Here is a 27,966-nt window from a genome sequence, read left to right on the forward strand (position 1 = left end):
AAACCCCATCATATCTTATATAAGATTTAGCTATAACTCTGTTATAAAGTTGTTGAAAGTATGGACCCTAACCTGTAAATGTGAGTAACATGGAATACGAAAGGTGATTAAAATGTGAAAGTATGTCTAAAAAGAATGACAGTGGTGAATGAGCTGACTTCAATCACTGAGTCTAAAGAATGAACCGGCCACTCTTCCAGCAGGGATTGGGGTGACCCATGGCTGTGCTGACATGGACCACAGAGCCCAGTGCAGACTTCCGGTTCGTGGAAACAATTTAGACTGGCTAATCCACACAAAACGCCACACCTCAGCACAGACACACGCCTGCCACCCAGAAGAAGTAGACAGTGACGCGGAGACCAGACCCTGTATTAAATCAATTCCCATTCGCTGGCACTTTCAGGCCTACTTACCTTGTTAAACAATAATAAAAACTGAAGAAGAAGGAAAAAAGGGATGTATGAAAGTGAGACACACATAAATAAAACCACCAGCCTTGAGTCATAAGCGCTGGCTTTGTGTTCCCCTCCCGCGGGGCACAGGCTGAAGCACAGCGTTCCTGTCACAGGATGGACATGGAGGCCCCTGAAGAACATACAACCAAAACTTCACCTTCCTAAGAAACTACAAAGGGAATCTGTCTCAGTTCAGAAACATAAATTTTGTAAACAGAAAGTGGAGAAGAGAAAACACTAATTTTAAACACCAAAATCCTGGAAAACGATGTTTTTGCCACGAAAGGGTCTCTGACTCCTGCTATTTCTGGCCCCTTTCACATCCTCAACACCCCATAAAAAGCCTTTAATACATACTTGGAACATCTTCAAATCCATCCCAGAAGTCTCCTACTGTGGCTCCTGTGATGATTTCATTGGTTCTACAATTAACTAGGTCGACTTCCTGACCTCCAAACTCTTTCCTGAAGGATTCAGGTTTCCAAAGTTCAGTGTTCAGTTTGTGATGCACTCCTGACACCATCACTGGCTAAAGAAGAGAACGGAGACTTTAGTTGGAACTCCCCCAGCTCTGTCCCCACACCAGAGGCAGCCCCCATTCAAACCGCTGCTGGTTTGTTTCTCTGTGGCTCATCCGGTCTCAGATCCCAAAGTGCCAGCTTAGTCCTCTGAGCTCCCACAGCATTCCTCGTCTTCACCACTCATTGGTTACACACACCCCTTGCCCTCAGACTACATTAGTAAGCTTCTAGGGGCAAGGATCACACCTTCTGACTCAGATCCCCTTATTCACAGAATACCAGCGCCAAGGCCCAAGGCCAGGCAGAAGATGTGAAGGAGAGACAAAGGCTGGCAGGAGAGCCTCGTCCAAACAAGGCGCTGCCACTGGCCTACAGGCAGGAATATGGACCGGAGGTTGCCAAGACCTTTGATTATCTCAGACAACCCAGAAATCCTGATCCTCACGTGAAACAGCCTGACTAAAATATTGGCAGTGAGTTCAAATTGTGTTTAAACATTACGTTATCCATGCTCGTGGGCTGTACTCAGTCACTGTCATCATGAGCAAATTATCGTTAGCAGACAGGACTGAAAAAAGTGTTTTTAGGATTTTTTGTTGTTGTTAATTTAAATACATACATTTTTCTATGTGGCAATTCCCCAAGTCCTGGCCTTGTCCAAGAGCAAAGTGTTCCCTGAGCGAGGACTCCATTTGGCCCAGAACATTCAGAAAACAAAAGCCAAAACAAGAAAGCAGAGGAGCAGGTATACAAAGCCATTGATTTCCTAAACTATCGACTAAAACTTAAGAAGGAACAACGCTACCCTGGAAAGTAGGCCCCTTGGGGGACTACAAGCCAATTACGAGATGACACCACTTGGCTCTGGCCCACCTAAAACTGCCTTCAGCACAAGGTTTTAATTCATGGAAGAGGGACACACAATTATCTCATTTTGTCTAATCCTCCAAATCCCATCAGCCTCCTGTCATACTCCCACTTCACCTGTTGAGCTTTATCACACAAGAATCACTGAGTCCAGATTGGTCTCATCAAAAATTCAATGATGACTGCTCAGAAGCAATCAAAACCTCATTGGAAAAGACAGTTCAGGAATGTCTGCTGAAAAAAATAAGACTCACAGCCACACTCTGCCTTAATGATATTCACTCTAAACAATAAAGTACAAAAAAAGGAGATAAAGTATATACCACCTATAATTCGTGGCGGGGACGGTTGGGTGGGGTTGTCAGAGTCTGCCAAAGGTACTGAGAAAGGGGAGCAGAGGAGCCTCTTACCTGCCCTTGTTTCCAGCACTCCCTAAACACGTTCCAGTTGCTCTTGTTGTTGGGATCTTGCAAGCACAGCAAACGATTGTCACACAGCCAATAGTGAGGAGTGTCAAAGCCCAGAATGCTGGGCTTGATCGTCAGTCCTTGAGGCCTCTTAGATAAATCAGAGGAAGTCTTATTTTGTACCAAAGAGGCAAAGATGTCATCAAGGATTTTTGGTGTATTCTTGAGTCCATTTTCTGTCTGAATTTGAGGAAGAACACAAGTCTTAAATATGTCGTTCCCTACCATCAAAACCTCATTCCTATAGTGGTAGGATGAGTACACACTGCATATCCCAGAGTCCAAGCCAGGCAGGACCTTCCCCGACTTGACATCACAACTCATAGAAGTGGTTACAGGAGAAAATATAACAGGAGAAAATGGCCCAGCCCAGTACAACAACCCTGTGAAGCCCACCTGCCAATGACACGGCCTTCTGTATCAATAAAGCAAAGCCTAGGATTCATGTCCCTCTTTCTACTTTTCGTTTCAATTTCCCTAGTCTCTTGCTGTTCTGCCTATATTCATCTTTACTCGGCAGGGTACAAACAATAAAACAAATGCATACCTTTCCTGTAGAGGAATTCAAGAGATTTCGGAGGAAACCAGAATTGTTGTTGCTTACAGGTGTCAAAATTGTGCTGTTGAAAGTATGGAGGACTGTGCTGGATTTGCTCAAAGGGGGGAGGGGTGGAAGGCATTTGATTTCATTCTTTAAAATTGGCATCATTGGTTGTTTTTCTAAAAACAAAACCAGAAACATCCAAATGGAAAAGCATTCTGAAAGGCAAATCCCCTACTAGTCTTTATTTAACAGAATTAATTTGGAACTTGGTTTCATTTATTAGAACCAAAACTTAAGAGGATAAATACTGACGACATTATTGATTTAGACAAGGATTTCCAACTGGTATTAATATAACAAATATCTAACATTCAAGGCGCTACTATGATAAATGGTATTTTTTAAACTTCCATTTTTTATTTGTTTGTTCCTGGTATGTAAAAGACAATTGATTTTTGTAAATTAACACTGTAACTAGCAACCTTGAGAGATATGTTTATTAATTATAGTTTCTTTCAGATTTTACACATGTATAATCAGATTGTCTACAAATATCAACAGCTCTATCTCTTTCTTTCCAATCCTACTATCTTGTTTGTTTGCCTTAACGCAATAGCTGGGGCTTCTAGTACAATGTTTAATAGTGATAGCAGGTACGCTTGTCTTTTTCCTGAAGACAGGAAAACTATAAAAAAAAATTCTCAGCCAATTAAAAAAATTAAATCATTATTTATGATGTTTTATTGTAGATACTGTCAGTTTTATTGTAGAAACTCATCATATTAAGGATAGTCCCTTCTGTTCCTAATTTAAGAGTTTGTTTTTTTTAAAATCATGAATAGGTATTGAATTTTACTTTTTTCCTGTGTCTCGTCATATGATTTTTCTCCTACGTTTTTAATGTTTAACTACACCTGCATTTCTGAAGCCCTTGTTCATGCTGTATAACTCCTTTATTTACAGTGTTAAATTTTATTCACTGAAATTTTGTTTAAGATCTTTGCATGAAAGAAACTGACCTGCAATTTTTCTTTCTTTTAACAGTCGGAAAGCAGAATGATGTAAATTTTAATCTAATTACCTGATTCTAAAGGCCATGTTCTTTATACTATCATCAAGCATCCTGAGACCACAGCACAGATGAAAAAAATAAAACTGAAGCCAGAACATTCCAATGTAGACAAAATAGAAACTGTATATTGAGTAAGGATAAAAAACAAACAAACAAAAATCTCAATCTCAACCTTATGTAGAGTTCTCCTCACTGGTGCTTCCTTTTGAAAACACCTGCATTTGTGTCAGGTCTCAGGGCGACTACAGAGAACCCCTTTCCCTTGTACACGACTTCTAACCACTGTTCTCACAGCAACTGAGGTTGCCAAGACCCTCTCCAAATGAACTCAAGTTCCCAAGAAGCCACAGGAAAGCAGGAAATGCTCACCCTTGTTCTCTTTGTTGACATTCCCGCTGGTCAGGTCTGCCAGCCAGTTTAAAGGAGATGTGCTGGCTGGACAGGCTGGCTTTAGGCTGCTGGCCGGCTTGGAGGCAGCTCCGCCACCCACAGCCACTGGCTCCAACACTGAGGGGTTCTGCTGGAGCACGGTGCCAAGAGTCGGTTTTTCTCCAGCTAAGGAAGTCTGAGTGCAAAAGGAAAATTTTACATGAGCTGCAAAATTACATTTCCCCTTTCTTACCTTCTCCCCGTACCTTCCATCTCACACTCACACATATCCTTATCATTCCATCTACCATCTTGCTTTAAAATGACCAGTTTGTGCCTCTCTCTCCTAGGAACTCACCCCAGTATCCTGAACAGGCACTCAAAACAGAGTTGCTGAATGAATAAACGAAGCAGGGTAGAAAAGGTACACTGTGATTTCAGAAGCAAACTGGATATAGAGAAAAGAAAATGCTCCTGATTTAACATAGTGGAATGGGTTTTAAAATGTGATGAACATCTCTTAAAAGAAGTCAAACAAACTAAAAAAAAAACTAGAAAGTGCATACCACTTATCTTTCTGTTATTTGAAAAAATGCCTCGGTCATGCCTGACCAATGCGCTGCACAAATGAAGCTGAAGTAGAATAATATTGTATGTCAACCATAAGAAAATATACACGTTTTCTTACATATATAAGGTGGAGTATGGCCTAAGGAAGATAGTCAATGGTATTATAACAGTTATGTAAGACGTCAGAGGGGTACTAGCTTGGGGACGGGAGTTATCACTTTGTGAGGGGCGTAAATGTCTAATTATTCTGTTGCTCTGGACACCTGAAACTAATAAAAAAGAAAAAAAAACTGCCTTGACAACTCTGCTGGTCAGTATATGCACACCTTAAGAAGGAAAGGACAGTCAAATTCCTGTGTGGTTCCAGCCCTTCCTTTACATGTGATGTAATCCTATGATGCCCAATTATCAGTATTGTTCACTATTCCTCTAGTATTGATGAGGTAGCTGAAGCACACAAAAATCAGTTCATCTGAGCCAAAGTTATACAACTAGAAAGTAGCAGGAAAAAGATTCAAATTCAGTTCTGACAACTCTTCTATCCATACTGCCTTTGACATCACAGCTTTATATAAGCATGAAAAAATTACTTATTATTAAACACAATGTGAAATAATGATTACTGGGGTGAGGGAGAAAAGGGGACAATGGACGGTAGATGGGACAGTGGAGACGAAAGGGGATGCCTCCAGGAAGAGCACCGAGGAAATGTACATTTTTTTTAACGTTGACTGATGGGTACATAAAGATTCATTTCAATATTATTTCCTTTAATTCTTCATATACCTTATAGGTAAAGTACACTTAGTAACTAAAAAAATTTTAAAGCTTACCTGAGTCTTAACTTTGCAAAACATGAACAGTTTTTAAAAACCCATACAAATTCGACAGCAACAGATTAGGTAGACTATAATATAATAGAAAAGGTTTTTGCTTTTCCAAGAAACAAAAATTAAAAACCTACTAAAAGAGACTAAAGGTGAGGTCCATAAAAGTAATGTGAAAAGTGAGAATGGGTCTATGAAGTGTAACATGAAATGTATGAATTCTCCTTCTTCTGATCGCTGTCCCCATGTTCCTTTCAAATATAGTACAGAAATCCTTGGGTTATTTGAAAGCAAACAGACAACAGTAAAAATCTAAGCATGGTAAATCTAAGCATAAACAGTAATACCTGTTTCATGTCTTCCTTTGAGGCCGGCTTTGAAAAGAGTTTGAACTGCCTGTTTGAACAGGGACAATTTGCCTTGATTCCCCATTTTGCTCTTACAGAATGAACAATGTCTCCAACATCATACAGGGCTAAAAAAAGAAAAGGGCAGAGGCAAACATCCGAACACGGATATTAGGTATTTTCAAGCTCCACATTACAAAGCAGAAAGTGACATTGCAAACAGGATTGCTAGTATTAGCAGCAGCATCTTACACTTCCTCGTTTTCATCCACCTTTTCATGTCTAAGAAAAGGCACTATTTTCTTTCCTTCCACAAAAGTATTTACAAGACCTTAATCAAAAAGTCTTAGAGGCATTGTTTCATACACTTCTGGAAAAATTATGGTACACACGAAAATCAAGTTAGCAAGTAATTAATTACACTATACAAAGTAAAGCCAAATTAACAGCTCCTTTGAGCTAACCAAAACAAGGGGAAAAGAAAATCATTGCATCACATGAAATACCTTTTCCAGGAATGATCTGTGTAGGCATTAGGTTCTCTGGCTCATGTATCTGACTCTTCACACATCTTATCCAAGAGAAAGTCTTGTAGGCAGCACCTGCAAATAACTGATTTGTAGGAACTGTTCTTCATGAACTCTGGCCCCTAATATTTCAGAAATCCATCAACTACGAATCAATGAAAGACTTAATTTAAGTGTGTAAGGAGCCAGGTGTAGAATCAAGTCAGTTCTCACCCTGTTGGCAATTTTTCCTCTTCATCCGGTAGCAATCCACACACACTCCAAACCCACACCGAGGACACACCCAGTGCAGGTTGAAGATGGTGGTGTCACACACATCACACATTTCTCGAACACCTCTGACAGCTCGCTTCCAAGCAACCTGTCCTAGAAAAATCAATACATCACTTAGTCTTGGGGAGGAGAGGGCTTCCGAAGCAAAATGTGTAGGTGCTGGGGAGTTGATGTTATTCCTCCCTCTGACGAGTTCCCATTAACTCCGTTCAACTTCCAGAGCCCATCTCAAATCCATCCCGTCCTCAGGCCTCTTCACACTCTAAACAGCCGGACGCAGTTTTACTCCATCTAGGAGAATAAACTCCACACCAGCAAAATCCCTGCTCAGGCTGTGTGCCCTGCTCCCCCACTTCTCCCACCCCACAAGGAGCTCTGCACATTACCGGTGTGCAGTTATTAAGTACCACTGAATAAATCAATGAAAAAAGTAGCAGTGGTTACCCTGGAGTTCAGACACAGGTACCACACAGTGGTTCTGCACCTTTGGAGTCATGAGTCACTTTGAGAATCTGAAGGCAGCATGGACCATGCTTTCTCCAAAGGAAAAATAAAACTGACTCAGATACACAAACCTAACATTCGGTATAGTACAGCAGGTTATTCACAGAATCTCTGAACCCACTCTGACTGCCCATTAAAAACTTCATGGTGCTTAGGGAACTGGGAGGGAGCAGCACATTAATGTAGTGGGGCCACAATAGTCCGTGGCTGGTTCCTTCATGGGCCAGAGTTAGAAACATGATTTTGTTGGTGCCAGGAGTGATGCGGGCATCCAGGACTGACTCACACTCACCAAATATCAGATTAAGGATAATCCAGACTTTACAAAGTAGCATTTTTCCATTGCAGGGGCCAAACCCTGATAACTGGAGAGAACAGCCTTCCACACTGGGCAGGACATATAACTGCCCCAACCCCCAGCCGGTATGCAGAAATGCCACATCAGGTGACCAGACGAGGTATCAGAAAGCTTCAAGGAGTATGTGCAGAGGGAGCAATTTTCCTGGGTCATAGGAATGCCCAATGTCTGCTGATCAGAACACTCTTTTTTATCTGTCTGTGTCTCTCTTGAACAAGACTGGATCAATACTGCCACATTCTTGCTCTATGGAGAACATTTTTGTCCTAATCTAGTCTGTGGTCAACTCATTCATTCTTCAGACTGACCACAATGCAAATGACCAACTTCAGTTTGCAGGGAATTAATCCAACTGCTGAGTGAACCTCTGCCGTTTCATTATAATGTAATAATAGCTCACTGCACAATACACAGAGCTTTAGGCATTTTGCAAATGAGATTTTAGGAACTTCCTCTTGGTCACCTGGATTAGACTGTTTTCTTAGAGAATATTCTTAGATTTCTCAGCCACTATCTAATGATTATTTGTTATTAAAAAGACAGAATAAATGTATAAAGGTTGAGATCTGTTTTCTAATTTCAGGATGAGAGGGTAACCCCTGTGGGAGCACCTTGTGGTAGCATCTTTCAGTATCACTCAAAGTGAGTTCCTCTCTCTAACTGACCATTTAGAGGAAATAAAAAGGAACAGAGTAATCAAAAAGGCAAGAAGAAAAGGTTAATCATATTTACATTTTCAAGGACAGAGTTTCTTAATTATGCCTATTTTTGTATGACAAAAACAGTACATTCTTCAGATGACACACCTTTAGCAAAGAAAAAAAGTATCAGTTGTTTAAAACAGCCCTGCCGATTCAGGAATGAAGCTACCAATATATCCCAAAGAACTGTTTCTACATTCCAATCATTTACATACCCTGAAACCACTTACTTAAGAATTTTTCTGTAAATCTACTACTTTTACTTAAATGTCTATGATAAAAAAAACATTGTATCTCTACCGAAAATAGAAAACCAGTATCACTTGTCCTAAGTAGATTACAGGAAAAACTTTAGCAAAATTTTTTACCTTACTAGAGTCTATGCTACTTCAACAGTATGGTGTGATTCTAAAGCTGCCCTTCTCTTCAGCACAACTTTGTCTGCCCCAAGAGCTCACAATCCCATTTCCCCACTAGCTCTGAATTCCTGCTCCAGGGAATATACCCCAGTTCCTATTCCTTGGACTGAGATGTAATAGTATCCCTACCTATCCAATAAATTGTTTTTGTGCTTAAGCTAGCTTCAGTTAGTTTTTCGTACCTACAACCAAAATTCTTAAGACTGGTATGTGTGGTTGCTTGTACTGAAACATTCTTCACCTATGCAAAGTCTGAAAAGATCCACTAGAGGAATGGAAAAGCTTCGCTTAACTTTTAACCACTTGGGAAAGAAAAAATGATGGAAGAAAATGCAAGACTTAAAAGATGCCCCTTGGTGCTTCTAGTTGGCTATCTCACTTTCACAGAGGCACATGAACAGATAAAGTGTGCCATCCTCCCAGACATCATACCTTGAGATGTCATGGAGGAGCTCTGGTTCTCATGTGTCACCCACACTGATCCCTATGGCTCACTGAGCTGCCAGATCAGTGTGAGAGTGGAGGACAGCTGCACGCACCCAGCTGGAACCTCCAACTATTTCCTTAAAACCTTGTCTTTAACAGAATCATTTTCTTCTGAGCTTGTTCCCATTCTCATGCCTGGGACCCAGCCCCCTCAGACTCTGATTGAACTTTTGTCTTAAAATAAACCACCCCGAGGACTCATCGCCTCTTGATGAGCCCACAATGCTGATCAGGCTGTGCAAACTCCACCACCACCTCATTTTACTTTTCTTAACAAAAAAGGAGTTCTACTCTTTTGGTAATTGCTCCAAAATAAATCGCACAGATAAGTAACTGACTCTGAGGAAACCAATACGTAGGATCTGTTACCACTACGTAGGATCTGCAACTTCATTACACCAAAGTCCCCTAAACTTCAGGGTGAAAATGAAACCCATGCAATTAGGACTTAGGTATCATTCAGGAACAAAAGTCAAGTTGGACTCAAAACTCCTACCCCCTAAGAGATGCTCTTACTGTGTGGCTCAATAGTTGACATAGCTTCCTTTTCAGAAATCACCATTTGACAGAAGTGGTCTCCAATGTTGGCCAGGATATACTTTGCTGTGTCCAAATCAGTCCCCACAATGTTTTTGGTCAAAGGCAACCACAAGCCAATTGCTTCACTGTCATACTTGTTTGGTGTTAAGAAGCCTTCTACCCGCAACACGCCATGTTTGTTGAATTGTAACCTAGAGGAAGAGGAGGGAAAAAATGTGTGTTACGCATACACACAAAATTAACTTACAACTTATAGTTACTATTTAAACCAAGAAATTCCTTCCTAGTTCTCTATAATCTCCAAGGCTAATTATAGCCAATTGTCATTTGGCAAGGTCAGCAGAAAGACTAAAAAAACTTTCCAAAAAACCGGGAGTGGGGAGGTGGGTTTGCACTGTAACCAACATCTAATCATACTGCCTCCAGGGACAGTTGTTGAATCACCAGAGTTGGGGGTTAATAGCAAGGACAAGTCACCACAGACGACAAACAGAAGGTGATAAATAATCTGCTCAGATCTGAATACAACTACGGCTCCAAGAATAATGCTCAGCAATGGAAGACTAACCCTGGACAGTCACTGAAGCCAAGACCACGGAGCTCCGTAAGGTACACAGCACCCATGATTCCTAGCTGCAGAGCACAGTGCAAGCTTCTGGAATGAGAGGCTGAGTTAAGATGGGCCTCAGTACCGAAACAGGTGGAGTAAAAGGCAGAATACTTTCTCAGTATTCTCTGTTAATATTTTCCATACTTGCATGTTTCTTCTAAGTTATGTATTAGTTTTTATGTTAAACACAACATTATATGTCAATCTAGTTGGGGACATAGAAGTAGACCTAAAACACACAGTGAAAAAGGATATAATAGGTATAACAATCATTAAATTTTACAGGAGCCAGAGGAGGAAATGACGACTATGAGGGTTGTGGGGCTAATACAAAGGTTTCATGGTAGAGATAGTAATTAAGCTTGACCTTGCAAAAAAAAGGAGACACTATGTAAGAGAAAGCATGGCAAGGAAACATTTCATACAAAAGCAAGAAAAATGCAGGAACCTTGATTTCTTCTCTAGTCACTGAGCAGTTACTGAAACCGAGCCTATGAGACACACATAAGTTGCATTTTAGAAAAACCACTTGTTCAGAAAAGCGTAGAATAAAGTGGAGAGACACTGAGAGTTGCATAACAGATGCAAATTTATTTTAAGCAGTCCAAAAGAGAGATGAAAATTTTTAATTGCTAGTCTAAATTAGAGAGAGTAGTATTACAGAAGTTAATCTGAAAGCCATTAACAAGGGGGAGATGTTGAGCAGGGTCAGGCAGCTGAGCTTTACCAGTGGGGCCTTACCCCTCCCTATTTCATCTGCAGGGGAATTTAATGAGAAACACACTTGATGAGGAGGCCTCAATCTTCACTCTAAACATGGGGTGGGGGCGGGGGAGCTCTGTATTTTAAATTATTATATTCTTTTTAACCAAAGAAGTGAGTTTGTTCTAGTTTCTACTAGACTAGCTTCTACTACTCAACATTAAGCAAAGGCACTCTACCCTCCGAAGAGGTCAAAAATGGGAAAACATCTAAGCCATAAAATCAGTGATTTCTAGAGTTACAAAACAGAGGTTAAAAAAAAGCTCTAATTAACACTCAAAAGAAAGAAAAACATATCCCCTCCTTAAAATGACTCTACGACTTAACCTCAAACCAAATAATCTCTCATGCAGTCCATTTATACAATTCACAGCACAGGGGCCGTAATGACATGAAATCCAACCTATAACAGGAATACATAGATCTGTACAAAGCATACCCATTTTGTGCTTTCTTCAAAATATACGAGTACGCAAGTACCTACAAGAAGCAGATATACCTTAACACACGTACCTATGTAAAAAAACAAAAACAAAAACAAAAAAAAAACCTCCAGCGAGGAAACAGAATGGAGCTAACCTTTATTGAGAACTTATGCTAGGCCAGGTATTATTCAGACTGTGTATTAATAAATGTGTATATTAACACGTTAGTAGTTATCACAGCTCTAAATGTTACACACACAATTTATCATGGTGCTTTTGCAATTTACTCAGGAATGAATAGGGCAAACTACTATTAAAAAAACTCTAGTTCATAATGAGGCCTGAATCTGAAAGTTACCAGCACAAGTATAATTAATTATCTAAAATACCTATACATTTAACTCAGTTTATCAGCAATCTTTAATCTTGATAAAACTAAAGGGGAGAAGGAAATACCAAGAAATTAAAGTCAATACTTCTGTTTATAATTAGGACTAGTGGAATCTGAAAGCATCTAGATTTCTGAGAAAGTGAATCACATCTGAAGTGCCTCTGTAACCAGAACAACATTGCTCATGTATGTATCAAAAAAATAAGATGCAGCTACCATTCTTTACTCAGGATCAAGAATTTAAAGAAAATTAATTTGGCTTGTAAAAAACACACGGTATAAAAATAAAAATTTCTGTCTATAAAATTGGAAAACAATGTTTACAAAGATATGCCTCTCCTGGCTGGCCAAGGTACACAGAGACAGGACTGCTCAAACGTGCCAGTGGGCACAGACGCAGGCACAACTCTCCTGCAGGGCAACAGGGCAGAACAAGTGTATCGAAGTCTTAACACACACACACCTTCTGGCCCGGTACTGCCACTCTCAGTACTCCTTCCAAACTAAATAATCACAGAAGTGACAAGGAGACGACCATTGCTACATTGTTTTCAGTGGCAAAAAACACAAAATAGTCTTAACCCCAACAAGGGAATTGGTTAAGTGATTATCAAACAATGTTAGGTTCTTACATAGTTATTCAAAAGTATTTGCAGAAAAAAGTTAACATGATCAAGTGGTTTCTACTATGTATTGGGAAAGTAAGATTCAATACATATGTACAAGCATACCTTGGAGATATTGAAGGTTCCATTCTAGATTACCACAATAAAGCGAATATCGCAATAAAGCAAGTCACATGAATTTTTTGTTTTTCTGGTGCATATAAAAGTTATGATTATATTATGCTGTAGTATACTAAGTGTGCAATAGCATTTTGTCTAAAAAAAAATGTACATACCTTAATTAAAAAATACTTTACTGCTAAAAAATGCTAACCATCATCTGAGCCTGTTGGAAAAATGGCACCGATAGACTTGCTCAACGTGGGTTTGCCAGAAACCTTCAATTTGTAAAAAAAATGCATTATCTGCGAAACGCAATGAGGTATGCCTGTACAATACATCAAATAGGTATGCTTAAACATATTTTATGACCATATAAATATTAAAATGCCCTGAAAAGTTAAAATTAGTTATTTGTAGTGGTTTTCCAGAACCTTCAGTATTTTTCTGTTTGTTACTTTCAGAAACAGAAGTTTCTATTTTTAAGCTTCTCTGCTTTAAAAAAAAAAAATTAAAGGGGAGAACATGAAGGAAATAATATGCAATCAGGTCTAGCTTCCCAAACTAGAGATTAAAAATAGTATCTCTACTCTTTTTAGGTCTCGATTTCCTGTTGATAGAAGACGTGGGGGGCAAGTATGCTAAAAGGCCCAGGTTATCTGAGCTTTTCTCCAAATGCCTCCTCACCTCCTGAAGTGAAAGAAGCGACAAAATACAGGTGAGTCCTTCTGCTGCTCCTTGTCCTTGCGGAGACTGTCCAGACGACATTCGCGGCACTTCGGCAGCTGTGCGACGATGTTCACGCAGGAGTCATCCTGAACGAAGGCCTCACCGCTCTGCTGCAGCTTCTTGAGTTTGGCTGGGTCTGTCAAAACTGACTTCCGGGCTGGGGCTAGGGAAACAAAAGATTAAGGAAATGGGACCTCTAACGTTTAAAAATCACATAAACATGTGACTGCATTCTACTCAAAAGGCCAATTTTCCCAAAGGCAGAATTCAATTACTGGTTCAATTCTCATTTCTAAAAACGGTTTAACAGAAGACAACCATCAGAACAATTGGAAAAGGTTTACTCTATAAAATAATTCTCATTTGGTGAATCCATTTGGCAACTTAAAACCCCCAATTCAACAAGCAGACTCACAATTCCAAGTATTGTATGTCTAGTCATAAACCTAGATGACAGACATATTTTGGGAAGATTTTTCCAAATCAGATACTTAATTCAAACTCATCAGCAATGCACAGGTTCACTTCAACAAACAGACGACTGTATGGAAGTCAATCTGTCACTTTTCACATTAAAAAAAAGAAAAGACTGGTATAAGGTGTGTTCTCTGCGAAAGCTAGCCATTGTAATTAAAAAACAAAAGCAAAAAACAAAACAAAAAAAAACACCCAAATAACTTGCCTATACAGGCCCCTCGGTCTATAAAATAAGAGCTATCTTCTAAATGCTTCCAAGATATGTCACTTGCCCTTAACATTTCTTCAATTATTTCCTTCGCACATATGTTCCATGCAGGACTAAGAGCACTGGCTAAAGACAGCATTATATTCTAAGCAATGCATGTCTGAAGTTTTAACTTGTAACGGAGCCAGAGAGTTATAAAGGAAACGTTAACATGGTTTCTAAAGGAAAAGAGGAAAAAAGTAGAGATGTAACAGGAGAGGAAAATCACTGTGTCAGCCTAAATAACACAGAAAGGAAATCCCTTTGTAAGTCAAGAGCCTTAAGGAATACTTCATATAAAACCGACAGAAAACACCTATTTTCAGGGTCAAGGGAGATAAGAAGAGGGAAGTAAGTTCTTAGGCAAACAAACAAATGAAAAATAACAAAAACAAAACCCAAAAACAACTTCTGGGGAACCAGTCGAGAGATGGGTGAGAGAGACTAGTAGTCTTGGAGGAAACTGAAAGTTCTCAAACCAAGGAACGCTTTAAATAAAATAAGCATCTTTAATAATTACCTTTGAGGTGATCTAATCTTACCTCTCTTAAAACAGGACTAGAGCAAACTGTAAAATGCTAAATGGATGCTGTCAGGCCTTGACCCCTTAAACATTATTATTCAGTTATAGTAAACGAGAAGGTAAAGAAAGAAAATAGAGATCAGTTGTTCAAGGATGGAATTTTAATTACTCAGATATTGAAAAGACACCACCCTATGAAACGGACCAGGTTTTCACAGACCATGGGCAAAGAGCCCAAAGGGTACTTTAGTTATTCTATCCTGGCACAAAGAGAAAATATTTAGAAATAAGCAAGTTGAACTATCTAAATCTAGCCCCCTAGTGAGGAGAGCAACAGTTGATCCCCATCAATGATTCTCTCAATTCAGAGCAGAGCCAAGGGGAAAAAGAGCAATGCCAATTTCTGAAGAACCATTCGTCTAATAGGAAAAGAGGCAGCCGTCCAATTCCAGCTTGCTTGTTTCCTAGCTCCTAAGCAGAGCAAGGGGGCAAGAGACAGAAACAGCTTCCAGGTGAGTCTTTCCATACCCACAAGCAAGACAAATGGAAACGACGTTGAGTCCTGGTAGGCTTCTGATCACATGCTCAGTCCTCAGCCAAAAATCCCAGCAGATAGATCACCAGGATGTGTCTAGGCTTTTCATTTCTCTTAAAATCATTTAGATGGGGCATAGTTGCACAACATACTAAGTGAGAAAAGGCATGACTCCTAATAATTCACCTATGTACCTATCATGTGCTTATCACTGTAGAATTTTTACTGTTTTTTCACATAATATTAAAATACTTTGCCTCAAAAATTAGCTGAATAGCTGAATGTGAGGGCTGATGACTCAAAAAGAATAAAGAAATGGAACAGGCATGTGATTATGAATATTCACTTCCTTTGAGGACTTACACAACTCCTGAGAACAGTACGATCTCATACAAATTAATAGCTGTATCAACTTAAGTCTCAAGAATGAAAAAGGTGGGTTAGAAGTATCACTAGGCAAAGCAAGTTCTTTTTCTATTTCTCCAATTCTGTATCAAAAAGACCCATAGTGAAATCTACCCATCTTGCCCTCTAGTTTCAGAGGTCTGCAGTAAAAGCTAGCATGTGCATATATTCATTTGTTACATATCTAAATGAATAGTATTTTTTATGCACACTAATTTTGCCACACAGATGACAATTATGTTTAAATTGTAATAGCGCTGAATCTTTGACATATTAAAGCCATTTCGTTCTAAAAATTCTAGTAAGAGAGCTTCTGATAACTACCATCATTGGAATGCATCCTCACACAATATTAAGTAAATGAAATACAGCGTACCATTTTCTCTATAATAATTCAGTTTTAAATTGTGGGTGCAGCAGGACCTCCCCTTTAGCAAACAGACTCTGCAGGGTGTTTCAGCCCTGTCCTTCAAATCTTTAACCAAATGTCCCTTTTAGAGGTGGTGATGCAATTCTCTACCTTTTAAAAATTTTTCAGATCTGAACTAACCTGTGTGAGCATAAAGTATCAATAGCCCCTTTCACTTCAACCTGGATGTTACAGAAAGATCAGTGTTAGGCTGAAGATAAAGTAATTACAGGTTACTTCAGATTTTGGTTCAAAATTATTTTCTTACAAAAATTGGGAACAACCTAATTACCCACATAAAAGGACCCAGTTAAGCCATATGGTAAATGCATATAATGGAATCCATCCAGCCTTTAAAATGCTGATGGACACCTATACTAATTCACAGGGTAAAACTGTTGGTATGAACCTGTGTGATAAAGTTTATCTGTATTTCTATATACATGGAACCAGGTTCAGCAAAATATTAATAGTAATATTTTCTGAGAAGATTACGGGATTTTTACTTTCTTCTTTGAACTTTTCTGATTGCATGGAACTTTTTCTACAGTCGCTTTATTTTTTTTCTCATAAGGTAACATGGAGCTATATATGCACCCACTACCATCTCTTACCTTCTACCAATAAAGACATGTAGAAACACTCACCATTCTGGATTTTGTTGTTGCTTCTTGTACAATAGCTTTCACTATCTTTGACTAAAGATTCCTTTAAATTCTGTGACTGGCAACCTAAAGTGGAAGGTTCTACCTTTTTTTCCACACAACTATTAGGGCTATCACTATTGACACCTGCATTTTCTTCCGGCTTATTTGAAAGGACATCAGATGTGGAAGGTGCGTGTTCCAGGTGCTTCTGCAGTTCAGGAGTACTGGCAATTTCCAATTCTGCGGTAGGTAAGCATGCCTTAGAAAGTTCAGTCGATGGTTGTGGAAGAGATTCCAATCTGTTTTCCTGATCAGTGTTGGTCTGCAGCTGGGTACAGCTGCCGTTTGGTTCACTCAGGGTTTCCAAGTCTCCAGTTCCAATCTGAGAGGACTCTACTTTGCAGACATCTGGTTTTGTTCTCAGTATGTCGGGCTTCATATTTACACAGGAAGAAAGTTCTTCTGGTGAACTCTGCTTATGACATCTGAAAAAGATAACAGGAAAACTAGCAATCTAGGGCTCTTTTATCTCTCCCCTACCTTCCAAAAACATTGTTTGGTTCCTTAAGGCAGCCAGAAGAGAAAAGAGAAAACTACTTATATGAGAGAATTTAGAATAGGTTTCTATGACCTGGGGTAAAAGTAATCAATGGCACTGCAAAAATATCTTAAATATTCAGAAAAATAAAACCCTAAATCCCATCTGCATGTTCTCATAAATCCTAAACTATTAATACTTCAAGTCAGTTCTACTTCTTACAATATAATGAACCTTAGCTTTGCCTCAAAACAAACTGGCTATAATATGGAACCCAAACCACTAGCAGCACAAAAGACCGTCCTGCTATGAACAACATTTACCTAGTCCTAGCAACGGGTAATTTCATTGTTGTTTGATCAGCGATCAGGACTCAGAACAAATAAATAGAAGAGCCAACCGATTACTTGCTTGTTCACAGAATGATTTGGTAACCCCTCACTCCTCATCTCAACAGGGGTATCTTTAAAAGAACATTTTGTTTCTCTGAAATTCATCCTAAAGTTCTTTCCTAGCAAAACACGAAGTCCTTTTTCCTGTTATAATTTCTTTATTTTTCCTGCCTCGAACAAAGAATTTCATTCTTGAGGTTCATTTCTCATTTAAACACTCATATGAGATATCTTTGCTTGGGTACCACTGAACTTCTTCCTGTTCCCTCTTTCTACTCGGAAGACTGCTCCCCTTTCCATCTAACTTCTATGGGGTCATCCTCCAACTCTATCCCAGGGAGCCCACTTTCCTCCCAGTGAACCAATGTGCTCAACGTCTCTCCCACCTTTCTGCAGTGATCTTCCAAACCTACCTTCTACACCCAGTCTCTCTGACCAATGTCTTAAGTCTTTATCAACTGCCTGCACGCCAGCAGCCTTCTCTGTTAACCTATCACTGGATTTCTCACCTATACCTGGATCTAGGCTGATGAGAACTATTCACTATAACTGTGCCTTCCTCTTCTTCACACTCCCATTTCCCTCAGTCTTCCACATACAATCAATCTACTCCCTTTTCCTTGAAAGCAGACATCTATTCTACAACTGTCTGTAGCATTTCAATCGACCGTTTTTCCCCATATCAAGTCAAGAAAGCTGTTCTTTCTTTACATCCCCTTCATTTCTGTAACGTTTTTTATGTTGTCCTGTATGCCTACTACACTTTTCACCTCTAAGGCACCTGACCAATTTGGAAACTCGAATGAAAAACTTCCCTGGACAAATGAAATATAATGATGGCAGGTCATTACATCAAATTTTAGCTATACTAATTTTCTATGAAACACTGATGTAGAAAAGTCCTGCCACCTGAGTAGTGTAAGCTCAGATAGAAGAACCATGGCTAAAATAGTTTTTCTTTTTATAATTAAATACATTTAACAAATAACCAATAACTCACCCTTGAGGAATTTTTGCTCCAAGGTTAGGTGGAGAGTTGGCAGCTTGGGGAGTACTCTGCTGTCTTGGGTCTTTACTAGGTGGGGTGGCTGCAGTACAACCGAGCAGTATATCCTTAAAAACTGTTGTGCGAACAGACTGTACAGGACACATACCGGGAGAGGCCTAAAAAATAACAAACCGACAGATATGAAAAGGAAAGGTCCCTAGTTGGGCAATAACAAAGCACTAGCAAAATCTGAGTTTATTTGGTTGGTTTAGTACTAAACGAGCACAAAACCTTCACCAAATAAAAAGAACAAGACAGTCGAACAAGTGATAAATCACAAAATTAAGGACTTAGATCTGAAGGCTGTTAATGAAGTCACTCTAGCTTTTTACAAAACTTGAATCTTCCTATAAAAGGTCACAAGAGGATCTTTTTTTACCGACCTCTGAATCATTATGCCAGGAAAATGTAGCCCCGTGGCAATTTAATAATGCAATGCACAGAAGTGAACTTTTAACAGTCTTCAAATGGTGGCAGCTTCCCATGCATCTGGTTTAACATGACTCGAGTGCCCACCACGCACTTACTGTGTAGACTGGCAGGAGACCAGACCACATAGGGCTCTGGTAGGCAGTGGTGCCTACTGCGTACCAATATAAGCCTTTACAGTGCAGTAAAGGTTGAGGACACGGTTCTTGTTCTTATGTGGCTCATCAAGTCACAAAGGTCATCCCATGCTGCAAGAAATGTCAAGTCAGGGCTGTGGGACAAAGCTGGGACACCCGTCCCCTTCCTTCTGCATATAGTTTTTTATCTTTACAAAATTCTAAGTAACGGACCCACTTCTTCCCACTTTATACTTGCTGCAAAAATCAAGTTCCCACCATGGGAAAAGAAAGAAGAGGTTTAACTCAACTCCAGACAACTAGTCTATGGCTAAACCAGGTGAAATCCATTCACCATCTTCACCACCCCTTCATATGCCTTTTCAATCCTATCTCTTTCAGACCACAATAACCTTTATATTTATCTCACCACCAAATCTAAACTTCAAAATTTCTTTACCTTCTAGTTATTAACTTCTAAACTTTGATGTGGAACTTGCCTTAGTAAGTTTGTACAACCTGACAATCCTGACTATATTTGTAGATAGGCTACACATGAGTCTTTTTCTCAGACATTTGCTCTGATGGCCTTGAAAAACTGTGTAGTATACGCTCTATGAGTATACTCGTAGAAATTCTAAACAGTGAGAAGAGTTTACTTAATCACTGTCAGAGTTTTGGCAGAGCTTCAAAGTACTAAATGATCTGATCATGTAATATTTTAATTGACTCAATTTTGGTTAAATATTAATTTAGTGTTCCCCAGAAGGATTTCTTAGGGGAGAGGTTTTGGCTATTGTAAGAATATCCTTAAAATGATAGTTTCCTAATCCTTAAAAAGAGGAAATTACATAAGCTTATTCCTAAAGTCCTTTCCAACTCTATTTTATCATTCTTTGGTAATCGTTCATTAAAAGATTAACCTCCCAAAGTTTAACTGCCAAGTCATTTCAAAATGCTTATTCAAGGCTCAGTTTTACCAAGTATCTTCCTTCATATCAACTTCCTTATTCGGAATTATGTTCAGGCTTGATGCGCTAATGCAAGACTTTTTCTTAAATTATTCTCCTTAGAGTAATATACTTAAGGAAATTTAGATAAAAAACCTAGGCATAAATTTTTATTCTTACAACATCCATTGAATTGCTCGTGTCAAAAAACCCTCCTTCTCATTTCCCGTATCTGATCAATGAACCAGTAAATCCTGCCTCTATTTCCAAACTATTTGTGGAATTTATCCATGCCTTTCCATGCCACCACTACCACCATCTTTTCCCTAGACTACATGTCTCCTAACTGGCTTAACTACCTTCCATTTGCGACTGAACCTTCTACCACTTACCTGAAATTTATTCCACCACAGAGCAATCTTTATAAAATATAAATCAATCAGATTATGGCACTCCACTGCCTACAAGAATTCTGTGGTCTGGTCTCCACCAATAGCTCCTAACCGTGCGCATGCGTGTGCGCGCGCACACACACACCTCATTCTACTTGTCTACAGTGCGCCAACTATACCTTCTTTTCTGGTCGTCAAATGTGCTAAGCTCTTTGTTACCTGTGCCTTTGTACTTGCTATTGCCACTATCTGGATAGTTTTCGTGTGGCTGGCTGGTTCCATCTGTTCACCCTCAAATCTACTCAATTGTCACCTCCTCAGAATCTCTGATCACTCTTTCCAAAGCAGTGCCCCACAAGCCACCCCCTTATTCTTTACCATATTACCGTGTTTATGACTCTCATTGCATTACCATACTGTGAAAGTACCTTTATTTAAATTACTTTTTTATTTTCAGTCTTCTCACAATGCAATGTATACCCCTATGGGCAGAGACCCTGCTCATGTTCACTCTTATACCTTATAAATCCAGATGCTCAATAGATGAGACTGGTGGAATGAATGAGTGCTGTTAGCACTTAATATTTCAAAATAGCTATAAGTACTTCTTATGAGTTACCTTAAGAGCCAGGCAGTAACACTCACCGATGTTTTGCACATATTATAAATATTCAATAAATATTTGTTGGAAAGATGGATGAAGGGATAGAGGGAAGGAAGGAGATTTTTTTGGTTTGTTTTGTTGTTGTTGTTTTTTTTGCTATTTTTACAATGGTGACTCACCATACCAAGGAAAAGATTTGGAGAGGAGTGGCAACAACAGCACAGTGGTTAAGAGTATTGGGTTTTGGTATTAGACCTTGGTCTGCACCCAGTCTGACATTTCCTGGCACATTATTTAACCTCTCTAAGATTCAGTTTCCTCAGTCGTAAAATGAGAGCAATGAAGCATACTTCATAGGGCTGTGCTTTACCACAGCACCCAGCACACAGATCAGCTGTCTCAAAGAAGAAAAGCATCATGAAAATGTTCTCGGTTCAGTCACCATGGATTAGAATTAGCATAACTTAGAATGCTTTTCCTTTAAGAAACTGAAGTGTATCACCCTACAGCTTTCCTAAGGGTTAGCTCAACAGGGACAGGGCTTCGATTCCCAACCCCATCTTCACATGCTCACCACTGCACTGGCCTGTGACTTGACAAGGGTCAGAGTTTCTTCTTACCTGAAGAGTTTTCCCTGAAGGTCTTCTATACCAGTCATGGCAATAGTTCCTCCCTGCCAGCAGACGGAGATAATATAATTGAGTGTATGATAGTCTTCTAAAAAGGACACTGCTGGCTGACACTCCTTAGAGCAGACTCTCCCAATTAACCAAGCAACATCCTAACCCTGAGGAACAGTCTGCTAGGCAGAGAAGACCTTCAAGGAACCAGATGCAACTTGCAAACAAGTTTATCTTATACAACAGTATTCATCAAAGCAATTAAGAGTCTTATCTATCTAATCCCAAACTCCTGTCATCCAAAGAGCAGCCTGAAAGTAACTTGTCCCAGTCCAACACATCTGGGAAGTGCAAACACAGTGAGATGTGTGCCAAGTAGGTTACTGTACTCACCTTTCACTCACACATCTAAACAAACTTTCTTTCCCCACTTCTTCTTCTACCTGTCCAGCTCTCTTGAAATCTAGGCCAAACCAGTGTTTCCAAAACTTGCCTAATTACAAGAATCACCCAGAATAAAAAAAGAGTATTTACTAATATTCAAAATCCACCGTAAAGGAATCAAGGAGCCTACAAAGTGTGATTTTTAATTGGTTTTAAAAAGGGTGGGCCTCCATGAATATACAGGTGGGAAAAAAAGACAGGTATTGCAAAATGTAAACAGTGAGAGTCTCTGAGAAGTATAATAACAAGTGATGTTTCTTATCTTTACTATGCTTTTCTGGGTTAACCAAAATATTTTAAATAACTTTTTTTAAATGTAAGAAACTTTATTTTTACAATAAGTGCGTCTATAATTAAAAAATTTTTTCTAAGACTGTCAACACCCAGGTAAAAAATCTACCGTGTCCAACTTCTTCTAGAATGAGAAGATGGCTAGTACAGGGCTGAAGAGCTGAAACAGACATTTTCACAACATCAAATTTAGTTTCTCATTTTAGAGCAGCAGTTAAGGCTCAAATAAGTTAAGGGAGAACTTATCTTCCAGCCAAAGGTCAGGCTTTTTCTAAAAAAAAAAAAAAAAAAAACAGCTTCTATGGTGCCCAACAATTAGTTTAGTAGCACACAAACCTACTGAGCTGAATACGCTGAGAGAGATTAAAAAAAACATGTTCCCTGCTTTTTAACAAGGTGAGTCAGGTAGAGGGAATCACTTATATATATTACCATATTTCGCAAGTACTTCCTTGAAGGTTATTGACTTGCTTAATTAACTGTCCTATCACTGATAAACTTGACACTGAAAAACTGGCACCTTCCCCCCAGGAGGGTCCCACTGACCCCAGTCTCGTCTTACCCCAGGTTGATGCCTCCATGATCCATCAGGATGCCATTTGCTATTCTTTGGCTTCCCCCTCCCCACCACGTTATGTGGCTCTCCTTTCATCACACCAACTATTTATACTGCTGCAGTCTCCATGACAGGCAACACCCAATTAACTTCTTCAAACTGGCTTTTATTACCTCTATCCAAGATCGCTAACAATAAACCTGACAGGTTATTATTCTGTTTCTCTTTCAGCTTTTAATACTGTGGCATACTTGACAATATCCTGTGAGCTTAACTCTAAGATGTAATCACTTGCTTCACATCCTTACTTTATAGTCCTCTCCACAGTAGTTCCCCTTTATCCGCTGTTTTACTTTCTATGATTTCAGTTACCTGTGGTCAACCATGGTCCAAAAATATTAAGTGGAAAATTGCAGAAATAAACAATTCGTAAATTTTAAATTGAGCACCATTCTGAGAAGTGTAATGAAATCTCGCTCCGTCCTACCCAGGACATGAAGCATTGCTTTGTCCAGTGTAGTCAAGTTGTACGTGGTACCCGAATGCTCATCACTTAGTAGTTGGCTAGGTTAGCAGATCTACTGTAGGAATATCGCAGTGTTTGTGTTCAAGTAACCCTCATTTTACTTAATAATGGTCCCAAAGTGTAAGAGTAGTGATGCTGGAAATTTGAATATGCCAAAGAGAAACCATCAACTTTATCATAGGTATGTATGTCTAGGAAAAAAAAAAGTACACACACGGTTTGATACTATCTGTGGTTTCAGGCATCCACTGGGGGTCTTGGAACATACCCTGTTCCAAGGGGAGGGCTACTATTCAACACAATACTTCACCCTTGCAAACTTAAGGCAAAAATGAAAGGTTGTAATACTAATTTCCACAATCTCTTCAAGGGCCTACACACTTGAAAGGAAGATAGCTATCAGATATCTTGATTTACAAAGTTTTTGGTCAAGTATCAAATTTCCTGTTGCCTATACGAAGGCTTAAGATTCAGGAAAGCCAATCAGTCCCAGCTGCCCAGATTCTTAAGTGTTTAAGTAAGAGTGCTTGCTTTGGTTCTAGGTGATTTTGTAGTCCAGTATGCCGTGATCCAGAATTCTAGGTTCAATTAATTGACCCTGACCCACTCCCATGTCATTTCTCCTTGCCTTGCTCCCCCAGACCCTAAGGCTCCCTCTAAAATGCTGCCAACAATCTTAATAATATCAACTTGGTGAATTTTAAAATTCTAAACTACAGCCTGGCACAGTGCACGACAAAGGCGTTTTTGATAATTATAACACAGGAAACTATCCATGTAACACAAGTGCGTGTGGATACCTAAAAGTTGTGAAAAAGTTATTTGTACTGTAATAGGTCCTAAAGATTCAATTCACCTAAAAGAGAAACACTCTTAAGTTTCTTGTTCCAAACCCTATTTCAGAACAGAATTAAATCCAATACTTGAATCAAACAGTGGCCTTCATTGGAGACCATACTGTAAGGGGCAAAAATTAGTAATGGCAAACCAACCACTTCCTTAAAAAAAAAAAAAAAAAAAAAAAAAAAAAGCATATTTGTTTATCCAATTATAAATGACCAAATCCTGTTATATTATTGAGGAGGTGGAAGTCCTATTTCACCACCAAATCAACTCAGAATTCTAAGGTTCCTGCCCTCTTCTCATGCCAGGTGTTCTTCTAATTTGATACACACATCTCAATTTACCTTCAAAAACACCTCCATATGGTGAAATTGTCAAATCTATTGAGAATTTTCAGCAAACATCAAAAAACAATTTTTTTCCAACATAAAAATAGTAAACCAGAAACTTATATTATCTCCATCTGCTTGAGTGTAGAAATTATGGCCAAGATCTGGAGCTAACAAAGAAGAGTAGACAAGACAGCTTTACAACCACTAAACAAACTGGCCATGTACCGTTAGAGTTAAGGAAAGCTTTACACAAGACACAAAATAAATCAAGGTTACCTCAGAGCAAGATTTTGCTTGTTTGGAAACCAGGCTTCCATTATTCTCAGAAGACTTGCGTTTTACAGTTCCAATTCTTGTAGAACTACCTAAAATATTTAAAAATAGTTAAATTGGCTTCCCTGCTTCTCTTAATGTGAGGGGAAAGGGGAAAGACAGGAAGGAAGAAAAAAATTTCAGTCAAACAATATATCTTACCACATGTCACAAAGTTATCATGTACAACTTCAACATGAATCAGTGATGGATCAACAATTTTCAGTGCTGGAATCTTAAAAATAAAACAAAGATACTGAAAAATTAAAAAATGCTCTGGAACATACCAGAAATTAGCTCTACTAACATAACAATAGGGGCTTCTTACAAATAATTTCTTTTTAAAACAAGTGTGCCATTTCCCTTTCTAGTCTAATATTCTAACATAGTAAAGGTGTTTTACCTTCTATGAGATACCATCATTTTTTTTAACAATTATCTCTTCCTGTCATGTTACATGCAATTATCATCTTTACCTGCTCACAGTTGACTTGAAGAGTTTTTGATGTTGGGTTTCCATTTACAATGGTTGCGGAAAACCACTGAGTTGATGGGTCCAAGCTATAAATTTTTACTTCAGAACCAACTAAGTTTTTGTCACCTTAAAAAAAAAAAAAAATACTTAAAAGCAATTTGCATTATCCCTCAACAGCACCATCATCCAGGGTAATCTCTTCCTGAGTCTTTTAAAAACGTAGAAGACAAAAGCAAACATTAACAGATATTTCTATAAACAAGAGAAAACAGCCATTTCTGCCAAGCTAGAAAACTTAAACTTTTTATTTTAAAGCTCCATTTTCCTATTGATTTATCTTATAGTGACAATGTATTTATTCTAGCATTTGTATCAGACCAAATAATATCAAAGAAGTCACTGAGATCTAACTCAATGAAGAGTTCCAGAAGACCCAAATTCAGGAATGCCAACAGAACTGCTAAGTCTGATGAAACACTTACGATTGTGAAACTGACCAAGAAACTCAAAAGAAACTCAATAATAGTAAACTGGAAGCTCACTATTACCAAATTAATGCTTTATCAATTTTATAAGACCAAAATTCCAAACATAAATTCCATGTCAAAATATAGCTGAACTTTTAAAATACCTACTTTACTTTTATAGTTTTTATATAACCCCTGAATTGTCCAAATGTTAGAGGCTTTAGAATACATTTTATAATAGAGTCCTTTAATCATCTAGTTGCATGGGGAAAAGCAACAAAGGAATTTCCAAAAAATTAGAAATTTCAATGAGCGAACAAGTGAGAAGTGCTAAAACATAGCTTCTTTGTCATTGGTCAGCATGAACTATCCACATACCTTGTAAAAGATGGCTTTCATCCAAATGTTTCACAATCAAAGCTTGAAATTCTTTACTGACATCCTGATTATCCATAAGGGAAAGTCGAAGATTGTTTACATCCTGAGAAATGGAAAATCATTACATTTTAAGGTAACAAATAAGAAGAGTTGTTTAAATTCCAGTGGATATTTCAATTAGTTTAATCGGAGGATTTAAACTAGTATCAATTAGCCATTTGATGGCACGAGATCATTTCAACTCCAAAGAATCGAACAGATAGTAATAGGAAACGATCAAATGACCACAGGTATAAGGCATACTGAAGTGAAGTCACCCAGGCTAAGAGCACGACAATTATTAAGAATGGCTCAAAGCATAATTTTAATATGACATAACTTTGGCTATGGGAAACATAATAAGCAAACAAACTGGTAGGTCAATCCACCTCGAAAACACTGTATCCCAAACACTAGAGATGAGGGAAATCCCAGATCCAAATCTAAGGGGCAAAAGACACATAGAAATACACAAATCCATATTGTCAACTCATTGAAATTACTGTTTTTAACAAATTATTTCACACAGATTCATTTAATCTAACTAGGATTCCAAATGCAATCATATTTACAAATGGTAAATGGGAGGGAGGCAGTGGTGACAAAATCTGAATGAACAGCCCAAGTCTTCAACAAGACAGTTTTGAGACACTCAATTCTTAGCAGCAGCTCCATTTTGGGCACTATTTCATAGTCTTCTGGCTTTGTGTATACAGTCAGTTATGATAAATGTATATAGAAACTGTCAATAGGAATAGCCTGCCAACCCAAACTACTATATGGCACAGAAGCCCTTCAAATATCAGGCCTTCATGCTTTTCTTGCCACTGTGAAATGGATATATAGTGGCCAAAAATAGTTTATCCATTTCTCCCATTAGGAAGGATAACAAGTCTTTTCCAGGCCATTCTGGGAAAACGCATTTCTTAAGCCAAGTAACATTAGACCTAACCTAGAGTCTTCATATGAGCTTCACATTAATTACCAAAATGGGCCATGCGTGGGTTTATTCTTTTTTTCTCTCATGCTACTGCAATTTCAAAAAATTTAAATGTGTTCTCCAACTACTACAAGATAAAATAGCACAAAGGGCTCTTAAATAAGGTAAAATAATTCTACTCTGCCTAGGAGAGTTTTGGGGCTCATAAAAAGTGCCAGAGAGTTTGATCTGGATATTTTGTCTTTTTTCTTAACCACAGATAACTGAGCCAAATTAAATCCAAAAGGCCGACCTTAAGTTTCAATTCCAACTTTGGCATATGCCAAGTGGTTTTCAGGTTCTCTGTGCATTCTTTCGGGCAAGCATCCCACTGCGGTAATCATGTCCCCCACCATAGTTTCAGACAGTAGAAGCCTGATGTGACCATCCATATCTGTAAGGGAATGCCCCAAAGCACCAAACTTTGACCGCTATTAACATCAGTAAAAGTCAAGAGCACACATCATAGTCTCCCTCAATTAATATTATATTAATAACAA

The 27,966-nt window shown here is 38.7% G+C and overlaps 1 protein-coding gene across 3 annotated transcripts in view; it reads right to left on the reverse strand.

Annotated features, from left to right (window-relative positions):
* The window catches only part of KDM3A (lysine demethylase 3A), a 53,066-nt gene that overhangs the window by 14,639 nt on the left and 10,461 nt on the right, over positions 1 to 27,966 (reverse strand). For 2 of the 3 annotated variants that reach the window (XM_033124955.1, XM_033124956.1), the window contains exons 5-19: positions 26,449 to 26,551; positions 25,605 to 25,729; positions 25,291 to 25,363; positions 25,093 to 25,181; positions 18,666 to 18,829; positions 16,736 to 17,220; positions 13,451 to 13,655; positions 9,827 to 10,041; positions 6,783 to 6,935; positions 6,549 to 6,644; positions 6,043 to 6,170; positions 4,299 to 4,494; positions 2,861 to 3,033; positions 2,257 to 2,493; positions 816 to 987 (exon numbers count right to left, since the gene is read on the reverse strand). In XM_033124955.1, the coding sequence (XP_032980846.1) occupies positions 816 to 987; positions 2,257 to 2,493; positions 2,861 to 3,033; positions 4,299 to 4,494; positions 6,043 to 6,170; positions 6,549 to 6,644; positions 6,783 to 6,935; positions 9,827 to 10,041; positions 13,451 to 13,655; positions 16,736 to 17,220; positions 18,666 to 18,829; positions 25,093 to 25,181; positions 25,291 to 25,363; positions 25,605 to 25,729; positions 26,449 to 26,551 (2,614 nt within the window). The remainder of the gene's footprint in view (positions 1 to 815; positions 988 to 2,256; positions 2,494 to 2,860; positions 3,034 to 4,298; positions 4,495 to 6,042; positions 6,171 to 6,548; positions 6,645 to 6,782; positions 6,936 to 9,826; positions 10,042 to 13,450; positions 13,656 to 16,735; positions 17,221 to 18,665; positions 18,830 to 25,092; positions 25,182 to 25,290; positions 25,364 to 25,604; positions 25,730 to 26,448; positions 26,552 to 27,966) is intronic. The other variant, XM_033124957.1, reaches the window with a different exon arrangement.

Source organism: Rhinolophus ferrumequinum, chromosome 13 (assembly GCF_004115265.2).
Source record: "Rhinolophus ferrumequinum isolate MPI-CBG mRhiFer1 chromosome 13, mRhiFer1_v1.p, whole genome shotgun sequence".
Lineage (NCBI taxonomy): Eukaryota > Metazoa > Chordata > Mammalia > Chiroptera > Rhinolophidae > Rhinolophus > Rhinolophus ferrumequinum.